The 14,193-nt window shown below is 42.5% G+C and overlaps 1 protein-coding gene across 1 annotated transcript; it reads left to right on the top strand.

The window, feature by feature from the left end:
- The first annotated feature begins 3,547 nt into the window (after positions 1-3,547).
- LOC101739924 (RPII140-upstream gene protein) lies at positions 3,548-7,187 on the top strand. The gene is made up of 6 exons (XM_004927021.3): positions 3,548-3,783; positions 3,932-4,097; positions 4,624-4,712; positions 5,630-5,763; positions 5,836-5,944; positions 6,886-7,187. Exons 1-6 carry the CDS (start codon positions 3,635-3,637, stop codon positions 7,001-7,003), a joined length of 765 nt encoding a protein of 254 aa, XP_004927078.1. The 5' UTR covers positions 3,548-3,634; the 3' UTR covers positions 7,004-7,187.
- The last annotated feature ends 7,006 nt before the right edge of the window (positions 7,188-14,193 follow it).

The raw sequence follows: 14,193 nt of genomic DNA, 5'->3' as shown, positions 1-14,193 counted from the left end.
TTTGTTGAGTACGTAATTCATTACAAAAATTGGTACCCACCTGGGATTCGAACACCGGTGCATCGCTCAACACGAATGCACCGGGCGTCTTATCCCTTAGGCCACGACGACTTCAAAAGCGAGCTCACAGCCCACCTAATGTTAAGTGGTTAACGGAGCCCATAGACACCTACAACGTAAATGTTGAACGACGTCGTTGCACATAACAATATTTTCATTAATTTAAACACAAAATACTAAATATTTGAAATAAAGTAACACGATAATTGAATAACTTGTTTACACATGTGAAAATAGAGAGAGAGAGAGAATACACTTTCTTGCACACCAAAACACAATTTACATTCAAAAAAACAATCAAAAAACAGATAAATTTGTACAATAGGCGGTCTTATCGCTAAAAGCGATAATCTCTTCCAGCCAACCGTTTAATTTATATAAATTCTGGAAAAAATAAAAAAATATAGCAGGTATGTTGCGGTGTACTAAAATAACTTAAGAATACGAATTATTTTAAGAGCTATTCACTGAAAGGCTGAATCGTGCTAGTGACATTTTTGGGAAATTGCGTATTTATATACAAAGTGGAGTTATTTCGTTGGAGGTCCAGTCATCTCGGGGTTACCAGTGCCTGTCACACTGGTCTATTATGGCGTGCCTTCAGATGAGCGTTTCAGTGAGTAAGCTCCCAGTGGGTAAGCTCCAGTGAGTAAATGTGTAAGTAATATGCATGTCGCCAACACCCACGAGTGCAACAACGTGATGTGAAAAGTTTGACCTTCGTCTTTTTTCTTTTATTGCGCATGTGTAAAAAGAATAAAATTAAAATAAGATAAAATCGTAATCAATATCATTATTACAACACAACATACTTTATTTGACAATTAAATTAACTAGGTATAATAGCCGGCAAACTTCTTGAGCATTTGTTGACGTAGTGGGGGTAAGTTCGCGCATGGTACACTCACGTGCAAAACATTATTTACTCTGCGTCATAATGCAATTAAATTATTAAAATCAACATATGTATTTATTTATATATTTATTAGAACATCAAAAAATATGTGTTAATAATTGTAATAATTTAATCTTGGGGTAAAATAGATATTCTTTCTATTAAATCAAAACTAGAGCTGTTGCCAGGTTCAGTTGAAGCGAAGCTGGTATTTGTAATTTTTTTTTCGTTATCATAATCTTGACCATCATCATCATCACTGTTTTCATCACCCGAGTCGCTATCATCGTGATGAGTCGACATAGGGCTCATTGGTGTAGTTTACAACTCGGTCGGTTCGGTCTTCTTTTTTGTCTATAAATAATTATTTTTTGAAGATATTCGATTCGTAGTAATCGAATGTAACTTTTTTCAATTACCAGCTTCCAATTATTTTCTGGTATTTTTTTCTATCTGAAGCCTAGCTTTTTCATAATTCGTTGTAAACTTCATATCGAGCCATTAAAATATATATCTTCTTTAAATTTTTCGAAGCCTTTCTACGGTACGGAGTTTCACTGCTTGTTATGTAGTTATTATGATTACATCTTTTTATTACAGATTGAACGAAACTATCCATTCCGGTAACTTTCGTCTTCCCTGATCTTTTCTTACCCGGAGTCCGAAACACGGCGAGCAAGCCAGAGCCTTTAGCTTCGTTAATAATGCCCTACTCACTGATGTTTCTGTTGCTTCCGAAGTCTGTTTTACTTTTTCCATATCATTCTTCCCCTGTTTTATAATGAAGCAATATACGTCGTACACAATTTTTCTACCCTTTCTTTTGAATACTACACAAGTTTGTCGCGGCATAGTGTATTTTTATAAAAAAATCAACAAACAGTCAACAAATAGCAATGGCAACAAAGTCAACAAGCAATTATAACAAAATATAACATAACGATGAATAACGATAGACTTTTCACCGTACGCAAGCGTACTTTTGGGAGCAAGCGGAACGAGGGCGCGGTGCGGGGCGCAAGGTTCGTCTGATCTACCAATAACGCGCTCGATACGGTTTCCTCTGCCGTCGCGCCTCACCCCCACCACCAAAGTGATCTAAAATTCGGTTCTGCGCAGTCAAAGTCATTTGCTCAAAAAGTTTGCCGGTTACTATACATACCTAATTGTCCAAACTATTTCTAGATACAAAAATGTCCAAAGAAAATTAAAATATGATTTTAGAATTACAGGTAGATACTTACCAAAATGCTGAATTGCGGTAAAGGCATTTTTTTAAAGTATTCGTATAATTGCAAAAAGCGAATAAAATATATTGAGGGTCACTATCACAATGATTTATTAAAATCCTCTTCTTTCTATTATTTTTAAGCATGACAATCGGCTTTTTGGGATGCCATTGCTGCCAGCGATGAGTTTATGAAAATCTTCAATTATTAAATACATATTCAGTTATTTTTTGGTCAACTTTGACCTAACTTTGACTTTGAGCTAAAAGTTGACCAGAGGCTATCCACCAAATGTCTATATAGAGTGCTCCAATACTTTGGTCATATAGCAAGAAAACCCTCTGACAACCTGGAGAGACTCATAGTGACGGGTAAAGTGGATGGAAGACGATCTAGAGGTCGTAGCCGAAAAAGATGGAGTGACCAAGTGTCTGAGTATCTGGACATGAGACTGAGCCACGCACTTCACTGTGCCACTGACCGACATAAGTGGCTAAAAATTACAAAAAAAGGTCACAGGCGGGCGCATCACGATGCTCAGAAATGAGCGATCGACTGAAGGAGGATGAGGATTCAGTTATAGGAAAAATGATATAGCAATGAATGAGGTGAAGTTGATTTATTTGAGTCCGTAATCAATTGGGATGAAATTACATTTTCATGTTCATGAGATGTGTTTAAATAGTCTCAGTAAACTGGTGATTATTTATTGAAAATTCAGCGGACCTTCCGGAAGATTTCGAGAAACCATGCCTAATGGCTTTGTTTTAGTCATGACGTAGCTCTGCGGTCCCGTTCAATCGAAGTCGTTTCAGAATTAGACTCAGACTACCGTCCCGTCGTTATAAAGCTTGGTCGCACTTCCGATTAGGTTCCCGTCACGAAAACTGTGGTGGATTGGCACACACTGGGCTTCAGCCTAACTGAATCTGATCCACCATCGCTCCTGTTCAGCCCAGACTCTACCCCATCCCCTCAGGATACCGCTGAAGCCATAGACATCGTAACGGCGCACATCACCTCGACATTAGATAGATCATCGAAGCAAATTGTAGCGGAGGACTTGCTTCAATTGCCCGACGATGTTAGGGACTCCTTAGGGCCAAGAACGCCTCGATCCGCACCTACGATAGGTAGACTACCTACCGAAGTCCGAGATGCCAGATGGTCTAATTTTTTAGAATATACTCTCAAATCGGATATCATTTCATTTAATTTCATCCCAGTTGATTAATGTATCAAATTACTTATCTTCATTTCATTTCACTTCATATTATTTATTATTTTTCATAAAAATAAGAACATAAATTAAAATAATACGTGACTTAAAGGTCTTAGTTACCAAGTCATAAAATCCCTTTAAAAAAAGATCATTAAGTTAAAAGTTCAGATTGGTTAGTGATGTCTGTCTTGTCTGTTGTTATCAAAAAGGGAAAGGGATCTTGTCGAAATGATCCGAACGGTGATCAGGTTGTCTCCAAGTTTTGTCTTACCAATTTTTCGTGAAAGAAATGAAAATGATTACGATGTCCTTAACAGACCTCTGCCTGGAGGCCCTCAGACAGGCTGGGATCGGGTTAAAGCCATGTATAAAAAAAAGTAAGAAAATTGCGTTTTTCATCAATATTATTTAATAATCATACTCGCTAAGATTTGATGTTTAAAATTACTAATAAAATAATACTATGCATTTATGGTATTTTCGTGCCTGAATCCATGGGATTTATGAAATAAACAAATATTTTAGCGAATTCGACGAAGTTTCTCCTGAACTGCATACAGTTGTGCAATCCACATTGTGCGGTGCATTTGTTGGTGTTTGTTTCGGAGGATTTGTCTCATCTCGAGAAGCCTACTTGTATTTTATTGAAAATAATCAAGCAACCGCTTATAAAACAGTAGGCGATGCAAAGGTATTGTAAAAGGTTTGCATAATACATGATTGTTTTTAAAATAGAGATGCTGACTCAAATGTTTTGTATCCTTACCTATTATTCTTTATTTAATTTATTAATACATTCATAATTGGAATGTTCAGGAAGAAAAAGATGCTCCCAAGCACTCAACCGCTTAATTTTAACCCACTTTTGAATTATTTTTTAATTCACAATAGATGTAACTTTAACTATATTAGGTGTTATGCGTAAGTGGTAACATGTAACAAGTGGCCAGCGAGGAAACAAACTCATTAACTTTTTTAACATTTCTAAGAATATCTACTAGAATTTGTACAAGGTTCTTCAATATCTTTTCTCCATATCCTGCTTAATACAGCTACAGATCACCTGGTAGAATGCTGTCACAGGATTACAGTATGCTTGTCTGCCTAGAAAGCTGTAAATTATTATTAGTTTATATTGTATATAAATTATTACTATTTACATCCTTAATTTTTTATCTTTTATAATGATTTTATAAAACCTTGGTGATGGATTACAGAAAAAACTGCAAGACTATGTAACAATTGGATTTGCCAAAGGTGCCTACAAGTGGGGATGGAAATTAAGTATTTTTACAGGAATGTTCAGGTAAATTTATTAAGACTAATATTAGCAATACATATATACATATAAATACAGTACATGTAAACACAAGGAATCAAATCTCTGACATGCTTAGCATATATTCTATTTGTTACTTAATCCTATTTTACATTTAATTTTATTGTCAACACTAGTCTTGCAGATTTCATCATTAGTTCAAAATGTGTTAAAGTGGAAGTATATTTATCATTAGTATTACATATACTTTTAGTATTAGTTATAAGTAATGAAGATATCTAAAACAAAGATCCAATTTTATTTCTTGAAAATTTTGAATGATAAAAAAAATGTACTCATTACTAATTCATATCATTTTCATGCCGAAGTAATTATAGGGTACATATAACTTGTGCCATTTTTGAAACAATTTCTTCTACAACTCATTTAGTGGTTTTTTTAAATAACACTACATTTTAACAATTGTTTGTCAAATTTTATCACAGTGTTTGATCATGATAATAATCGAACATTGCAATATGTGAAAATGTGATAGTCATATAATTATAACCTAATGGTTGAATAAATTAAACTGATTTTACTGTATTTACATTTTTTTATTGCTTAGATGGCGGGACGAGCTCATGGGCCACCTAATGTTAAGTGGTTAACGGAGCACATAGACATCTACAAAATAAATATTGCCAACCGCCTTGAAACATGAGTTCTGAAGTCTCATTTTTAAGAATACACCAGCTACACCACCCTTTAGACCAAAATGCAATACTGCTTCACGGTAGAAATAGGTAGGGTGGTGGTACCTACCCGTGCGTACTCTCAAGACGTCCTACCACTGGTAATTAAACAAATTATAATTTTGCGGATTTGATTTTTATTACATAATGTTATTCCTGCACTGTGGAAGTCAATCGTGAATGTTTGTTAAGTTCCTTGAAACATTTCAGTTTGATAGCCACAACAATATCTGCATATCGTGGAGATACAACACTCATCGAGTACACAACTGCAGGTGCACTTACCGGAGCATTGTATAAAGCAAATTTAGGATTGACTGCTATGATTGTTGGTGGTTCCCTAGGTAACGATTAGAAACAGCCAGACATTTTTTACTACTAGTTACCATATTATTTATATATTTCTTTATTTTTAGGAGCTGTATTAAGTACAATAGGTGGACTTTTAATTATTGGAATATTAAAAATTACTGGTGTTCGTATGAGCGATATACGACAAGCATTATACAAAATCAAAGAATCTAGGTAAGTTTCAAGTACAGCTTCAGAGAAAATGTCAAAATTAGTCAGTACTAGCTATGCCATAGATTGTTTTTACACTACCATGCGTAAGAGGTGTGCATCTCTGGTAAGCAAAGTGAGGGCCAGCTCCAACAGTATCCTGAGCATGATCGCAAGCAGGCTGGACTGTGTATACATGGGTCGCTGTGGTGCCATCTCCCATGGGATATTACGACAGTAATTCATTGTGATGTAAATATAACTACTAACATAGGTCTAAGTCTTATTAACAATTTATATGAGTCATGGTTACTTGCAATAAAAACATTATTATTATTATTAATAATATGCCTTGCAGTTTCATTCATGTTAAATTTGTAATTTAGAAATTATGGAACAGATTGCATTGTCCTAGAATAAAGACTTTTTCAGTGCCATTTGCTTATTTAAAACTCATTCCATTTTTATATTCATAGTCATATTTTCATATTTACCATAGCAGATTATCTAGATATATCTGGCATTAGCAGGGTCATGTCATTTACCATGATATAAAGTATCCCATGTGGTAATCCAGGATGTATTTTTAATACAATCTCTGCAATATTTGATACAAATCTATTCAGTTAGGTTATTTGTAATATTACGAGTAGTATAGTTAAAATCAAAATAATATAATAAGTTCTAGGAATCACAAGCATATGGTCAGGTCGGCTATATGCAAATTATTGTTTTTAAACTGGTTTATGATTATTTATTTATTTGAGCTATTCTTAGCGGATGCTAATAAAAAACGTTAAGCACTTGTTCAAAATCATAATGAGTCACTCATAATCATAGTCAATCATAATCACTGTAGTGCAGAATTCAACATCTGACTGTACTAGCGTGTGACTGTAACAAATATAAAACATTGGCATGACACCACTATATCTGCTTTAATGTACTGTTCTCTTATTCAATAGGACTGATCACTATAATCAAGCAATAGAGAAATCATCAAAAATCAAACACGACGATTTGACAAGACATCATGACACAATAGTCCAAGAGCAAGGTGAAGTGAAGATTGAGGAAGTTTAATTAAAATTCAACGTATCATACCGTAATTTCACGAAGATGTAATAAACTAGGATGGTATATAAAACTATCGAATGCTTGATAGAAAATGCTTTTGCAAAGCATTTGAGATTAAAAGAGTTACCTATTTAATTTTATGTTTGTAAATATTGTAAGTGTTGTACATTAAAACCTCATTATAATGAAATTATTGTTTTGTTATTTTATTTCAATAAGTGTTGTACATTAAAACCTCTTCATAATGAAATTATAGTTTTGTTATTTTATTTCAAATGTTACAATGATAAAAGGCAAAGTCCCTTTTGAAGTGAAACTTCCTTATCGGCGTTGGAAAAAAATTTACCGTCACATTTTTCGGTTACGCGTCACATTTTTCCGTTACGCGCCATCTGTTTTGTATTCATGTCTATGATAATAAAATCCTTTTGTTTAAACTTTATCTAATTTAACTTTTTTGTATTCATGTCTATGATAATAAAATCCTTTTGTTTAAACTTTATCTAATTTAACTTTATTTAACCAATTTCTAGAAAGTTGCATGTAGATCATTTTTCGAAAAATAAGGCCATAAACAAGTTTCACTTCTTACGTGTGTACACTAGTACACGCACACATTTTTTTTATCTCAAAAGACGCCTGGAGTTCGCTCGTGATAACATATTGGCTCCCTGTTTTCTGATGAGACGTAAAATTAATGATGGCAGTGAATTAATTCTTCCTTCACTGCATTCGTTTGTAGAACACACCCCCGGTAAAATAAATTTGTATTTCCGATTAAAGTAGAATTCATTCCGATAGAGGCACCCGTCACGTGCGGACGTGCTCATCGTCCACTCGATCGCCCGGTCTTTGTTCGCCCGGCTTTTGTTAGCCCGGCCATTGTTCGCGCGGCCTGTGTTTGTGATACATCTGCCGACTAAGTGCTCTTTCTGGAAGTTTTTATTTGTTTTGTTTCCTTTTGTTGTTTCTGTGTTCGTGGTACATCTGCCGACAAAGTGGTTTCCTGCAAGTATTTATTTGTTTTATTTCTTTTCGTAATTTCTGTTTTGTTGTGCTTTTTCTTTGTCCTGTAGTAATCGCGCCGCATTGCCACCTGTGTTCAATAGAACCGCTCAGGTCCGAGAAGTTGGGGCCTCGCCGCAAGGCGAGTGTTTTCAAGACCCGGGGCCGCCCCACCTGGGTACTCAGCGATCATGGACGCTGTATTCGCGGAATTCCTCCGACTTCGCCACCCACAGCTCGCCTCGGAGTTTTTGGCCTTCAAGGCCAATCACACTGCGAGCCCTCTCGAGGACTCCGCCGCGCTCGCTGCTCCTGCGTCGCCTGTACCTGCGTGCAGAGCTTCTGCATTGAGCACCGCAGCCTCTGTCGTGCCTGCCGCTCCCGTGTCGCCTATACTGGCGAGAAAAGCTGCTGCGTCGTCCGCCGTGACCATCGTTTCAGCTGAGCGATCATCCGCGGCCTCCGTCGCGCCCTCTAAAACACCTACACTTGCTCGTAGGTCGCCTGCACCCGCCTCCTCGTGCTCCGACTCTGACTCGGACATGGAGGTCGACCTCGCCCCCGCCTCATCGACGGATGGATTCACCCTGGTACAGAAGGGTAAGAAGCGTGCCGCGGAGTCTCGAGCTCCCGCGGCCGCTAAAATTAGCAAAGCCGTGAACGCGTCGCGCCCCCGCCCTCAGACTCCCGTTGCGCCCCCAGCCCGTGCCACTCCGTCGCCGCGTCCGGTGGCACAAAATAAAACCCAGACCCCTCCCCCGGTTATCCTTCAGGAGAAGGCAGCTTGGGATCGAGTTTGCCTGGCCCTTAAGGCCAAAAATATAAATTTCACGAATGCCCGTAACCTCGCGAACGGCATTCAAATTAAGGTTCAAACACCCGACGACCATAGGGCCCTCTCTTCTTACCTCCGTAAGGAGCGTATAAGTTTCCATACGTATACGCTCCAGGAGGAGCGCGAACTCCGCGTTGTAATACGCGGAATCCCTAAAGAGTTAGATGTAGAGCTCGTAAAAGCCGACCTGTTAGAACAAGGCCTACCAGTGAATTCTGTGCACCGTATGCACACCGGTCGCGGTAGGGAGCCATATAATATGGTTCTAGTCGCTCTCCAGCCTACCCCCGAGGGTAAGAAAATCTTTAACACACAGACCGTCTGTAGGCTCTCTGGTATCGCTGTCGAAGCCCCCCATAAAAAAGGCACTCCTAGCCAGTGCCATAACTGTCAATTGTACGGGCACTCTTCCCGTAACTGTCACGCGCGCCCCCGATGTGTTAAGTGTTTGGGCGATCACGCCACGGCCCTCTGCGCTCGCGACCAAAAAACCGCGACGGAACCGCCTAGCTGCGTCCTGTGTCGAACACAGGGTCACCCCGCGAATTACCGTGGTTGCCCCCGAGCCCCTAAAATAAATCGCCGCGTCGCCCGCCAAAACCGCCTCCGAGCTTCCGGCCCAAACATCAAAGCCTCGGCACCCTCTGCGTCGCAGGCTAAGCCAGCGTTCGTTCCGGCGGCGGTGCCCAATGTCTCGGCCTGGGCAAAACCGCTGCCGTACACGAACACGGCTACAACTCCCTCCTCCGCGATTCGTCCCGCTCCCGCGACTCGTCCCTCTCCCGCGACTTGCCCTCCGACCGCGTCCGACAATCTCGCTTTAGCGATCGACTTCTTTCAGTCGATCAACTTTGAGCGCGTTAACGCTTTGGGCGACGCCATTCGCGCTGCCTCCACTGCACAACACTTTATCGCCGTTGTGCAGGAATACGCCGACGTATACGCGTCATTAAATACGTACGTCCTCCCCTCACTCCGCCGGTAATCAATGGCGTATATAAGTAGAATAAAGCCCCTATCCGTAACGATAGGATTTTTTAACGCTTACGGTCTCGCAAATCAACGTGATCAGGTTTCTGACTTTTTGCGTGACCACCAAATTGATATCTTTTTAGTGCAGGAGACCCTACTTAAGCCCGCGCGCCGTGACCCTAAAATCGCGAACTATAACATGGTCAGGAACGACAGGCTCTCTGCCCGTGGTGGTGGTACCGTCATTTACTATAGAAGAGCCCTGCATTGCGTCCCGCTCGATCCTCCCGCGCTCGCTAATATCGAAGCATCAGTGTGCCGAATCTCACTGACGGGACACGCGCCGATCGTTATCGCGTCCGTTTATCTTCCACCGGATAAGATCGTTCTAAGCAGTGATATCGAGGCGCTGCTCGGTATGGGGAGCTCTGTCATTCTGGCGGGCGACCTAAATTGTAAACACATCAGGTGGAACTCACACACCACAACCCCGAATGGCAGGCGGCTTGACGCGTTAGTCGATGATCTCGCCTTCGATATCGTCGCTCCGCTAACCCCGACTCACTACCCGCTAAATATCGCGCATCGCCCGGATATACTCGACATAGCGTTATTAAAAAACGTAACTCTGCGCTTACACTCGATCGAAGTAGTTTCAGAGTTAGATTCAGACCACCGTCCCGTCGTTATGAAGCTCGGTCGCGCTCCCGATTCCGTTCCCGTCACGAGGACTGTGGTGGATTGGCACACGCTGGGCATCAGCCTGGCTGAATCTGATCCACCATCGCTTCCGTTTAGTCCGGACTCTATCCCGTCTCCTCAGGATACCGCTGAAGCCATAGACATCGTAACGTCACACATCACCTCGACATTAGATAGGTCATCGAAGCAAGTTGTAGCGGAGGACTTCCTTCACCGCTTCAAATTGCCCGACGATATTAGGGAACTCCTTAGAGCTAAGAACGCCTCGATCCGTGCGTACGATAGGTATCCTACCGCGGAAAATCGTATTCGAACGCGTGCCCTACAACGCGACGTAAAGTCTCGCATCACCGAAGTCCGAGATGCCAGATGGTCTGATTTCTTAGAAGGACTCGCGCCCTCTCAAAGGTCTTACTACCGCTTAGCTCGTACTCTCAAATCGGATACGGTAGTAACTATGCCCCCCCTCGTAGGCCCCTCAGGCCGACTCGCGGCGTTCGATGATGACGAAAAAGCAGAGCTGCTGGCCGATACATTGCAAACCCAGTGCACGCCCAGCACTCAATCCGTGGACCCTGTTCATGTAGAATTAGTAGACAGTGAGGTAGAACGCAGAGCCTCCTTGCCACCCTCGGATGCGTTACCACCCGTCACCCCGATGGAAGTTAAAGACTTGATCAAAGACCTACGTCCTCGCAAGGCTCCCGGTTCCGACGGTATATCCAACCGCGTTATTAAACTTCTACCCGTCCAACTCATCGTGATGTTGGCATCTATTTTCAATGCCGCTATGGCGAACTGTATCTTTCCCGCGGTGTGGAAAGAAGCGGACGTTATCGGCATACATAAACCCGGTAAACCAAAAAATCATCCGACGAGCTACCGCCCGATTAGCCTCCTCATGTCTCTAGGCAAACTGTATGAGCGTCTGCTCTACAAACGCCTCAGAGACTTCGTCTCATCCAAGGGCATTCTTATCGATGAACAATTCGGATTCCGTACAAATCACTCATGCGTTCAACAGGTGCACCGCCTCACGGAGCACATTCTTGTGGGGCTTAATCGACCAAAACCGTTATACACGGGAGCTCTCTTCTTCGACGTCGCAAAAGCGTTCGACAAAGTCTGGCACAATGGTTTGATTTTCAAACTATTCAACATGGGCGTGCCGGATAGTCTCGTGCTCATCATACGGGACTTCTTGTCGAACCGCTCTTTTCGATATCGAGTCGAGGGAACCCGCTCCTCCCCACGACCTCTCACAGCTGGAGTCCCGCAAGGCTCTGTCCTCTCACCCCTCCTGTTTAGCTTATTCGTCAACGATATTCCCCGGTCGCCGCCGACCCATTTAGCTTTATTCGCCGACGACACGACTGTTTACTATTCTAGTAGAAATAAGTCCCTAATCGCGAAGAAGCTTCAGAGCGCAGCCCTAGCCCTAGGACAGTGGTTCCGAAAATGGCGCATAGACATCAACCCAGCGAAAAGTACTGCGGTGCTATTTCAGAGGGGAAGCTCCACACGGATTTCCTCCCGGATTAGGAGGAGGAATCTCACACCCCCGATTACTCTCTTTAGACAACCCATACCCTGGGCCAGGAAGGTCAAATACCTGGGCGTTACCCTGGATGCATCGATGACATTCCGCCCGCATATAAAATCAGTCCGTGACCGTGCCGCGTTTATTCTCGGCAGACTCTACCCCATGATCTGTAAGCGGAGTAAAATGTCCCTTCGGAACAAGGTGACACTTTACAAAACTTGCATAAGGCCCGTCATGACTTACGCGAGTGTGGTGTTCGCTCACGCGGCCCGCACACACATAGACACCCTCCAATCCCTACAATCCCGCTTTTGCAGGTTAGCTGTCGGGGCTCCGTGGTTCGTGAGGAACGTTGACCTACACGACGACCTGGGCCTCGAATCAATTCGGAAATACATGAAGTCAGCGTCGGAACGATACTTCGATAAGCTATGCGTCATGATAATCGCCTTATCGTTGCCGCCGCTGACTACTCCCCGAATCCTGATCATGCAGGAGCCAGTCACCGTCGACGCCCTAGACACGTCCTTACGGATCCATCAGATCCAATAACCTTTGCATTAGATGCCTTCAGCTCTAATACTAGGGGCAGGCTTAGGGACCCCGGTAACCGTACTCGTCGAACTCGACAAAGAGGTCGACGTGCAACCTAACCCATGCATCAGCCCGCTGAGTTTCACGCCGGATCTTCTCAGCGGGTCGCGATTCCGATCCGGTAGTAGATTCATTCGCGTAACAATTGCTCTTGAGTTGTTAGGTCTCCTTCGGAGGCGCTCGGGCAGTTGTTAGCAAATCCCACCCCTCTTGGCTGAGCCTTTGCTCGCCCACCTGTCCTGGTGAAACTGGAAAGGCCTTCGGGCCACCAGTAAACTTTCAATCATAAAAAAAAAAAAAAAAAAAAAAGTAGAATTATTTTATCCGTGCAGTTTGGGTCATAAAAAATCGGAACGGTGAAGCGAGTTTCGCTCTCTCTTCCACTCACTCACGAGCCTTAATGGATGGGCATAGTGATGCGTATTATTGTTGTCGATAAGCGTTATCGATAGTGTATTTAGTTTTGTCATTTTGTGGGTTAGTGATAAAAATGAAAGAAAAAATCACTAATCGAACACTTACACCACATATCGCCGCAGTAAGTTAACGAGAACGGCAGAAATTAACACTGTCACTTTTCGGGATCTATTCTTATTTCAGTGAAAAATTTTAACACATTGTTGATAACAACACGTGCAAATATTATTTTGAATAAATTCTGCCGTTTTGATACAAAACAAAGGAGTAGCCATTGTGTCACTAAAGAAATTCAGAGAACGAATGCATAAAAACACATTTTTCTTCGACATAATGTACTATAATTTGCAGGTAAGTACAAATAACTCATAACAGCAATGTCTCACCACCCTTCGTATACCACCCCGCGGCCGTGTACCTGCCTTCGATGACTCATTTGTATTTATCGATAAGGGCGTTGCGCCCGCGCAACATGCTCACCGCCCTAGCCGGGCTATGTTTTATGACCCAAACTGCACGGACAAAATATGCGTTCGACAAAGTCTGGCACAACGGTTTGATATACAAACTGTATAACATGGGAGTGCCAGACAGACTCGTGCTCATCATACGAGACTACTTGTCGAACCGTTCGTTCCGATATCGAGTCGAGGGAACGCGTTCCCGGCCCCGTCACGTCACAGCCGGAGTCCCGCAAGGCTCCGCCCTCTCCCCGTTACTATTTAGTTTGTATATCAACGATATACCCCGGTCTCCGGAGACCCATCTGGCGCTCTTCGCCGATGACACCGCCATCTTCTACTCGTGTAGGAAGAAGGCGTTGCTTCATCGACGACTTCAGACCGCAGCTACCACCATGGGACAGTGGTTCCGGAAGTGGCGCATCGACATCAACCCCACGAAAAGCACAGCGGTGCTCTTCAAAAGGGGTCGCCCTCCGAACACCACGCTGAGCATCCCCCTCCCGACTAGGCGCGTCAATACCTCCGCCCCCGCCGTTCGCCCAATCACGATGTTCGACCAGCCCATACCGTGGGCCCCGAAGGTCAAATATTTAGGCGTCACCCTCAACAGTAGGATGACATTCCGCCCCCACATCAAGACGGTACGCGACCGTGCCGCCTTCAT

The sequence above is a fragment of the Bombyx mori genome, chromosome 22, assembly GCF_030269925.1.
Source record: "Bombyx mori chromosome 22, ASM3026992v2".
Taxonomy (NCBI): Eukaryota; Metazoa; Arthropoda; class Insecta; order Lepidoptera; family Bombycidae; genus Bombyx; species Bombyx mori.
Note: the sequence above shows the minus strand (reverse complement) of the source record. Positions and strands in the feature narration are given on the sequence as shown.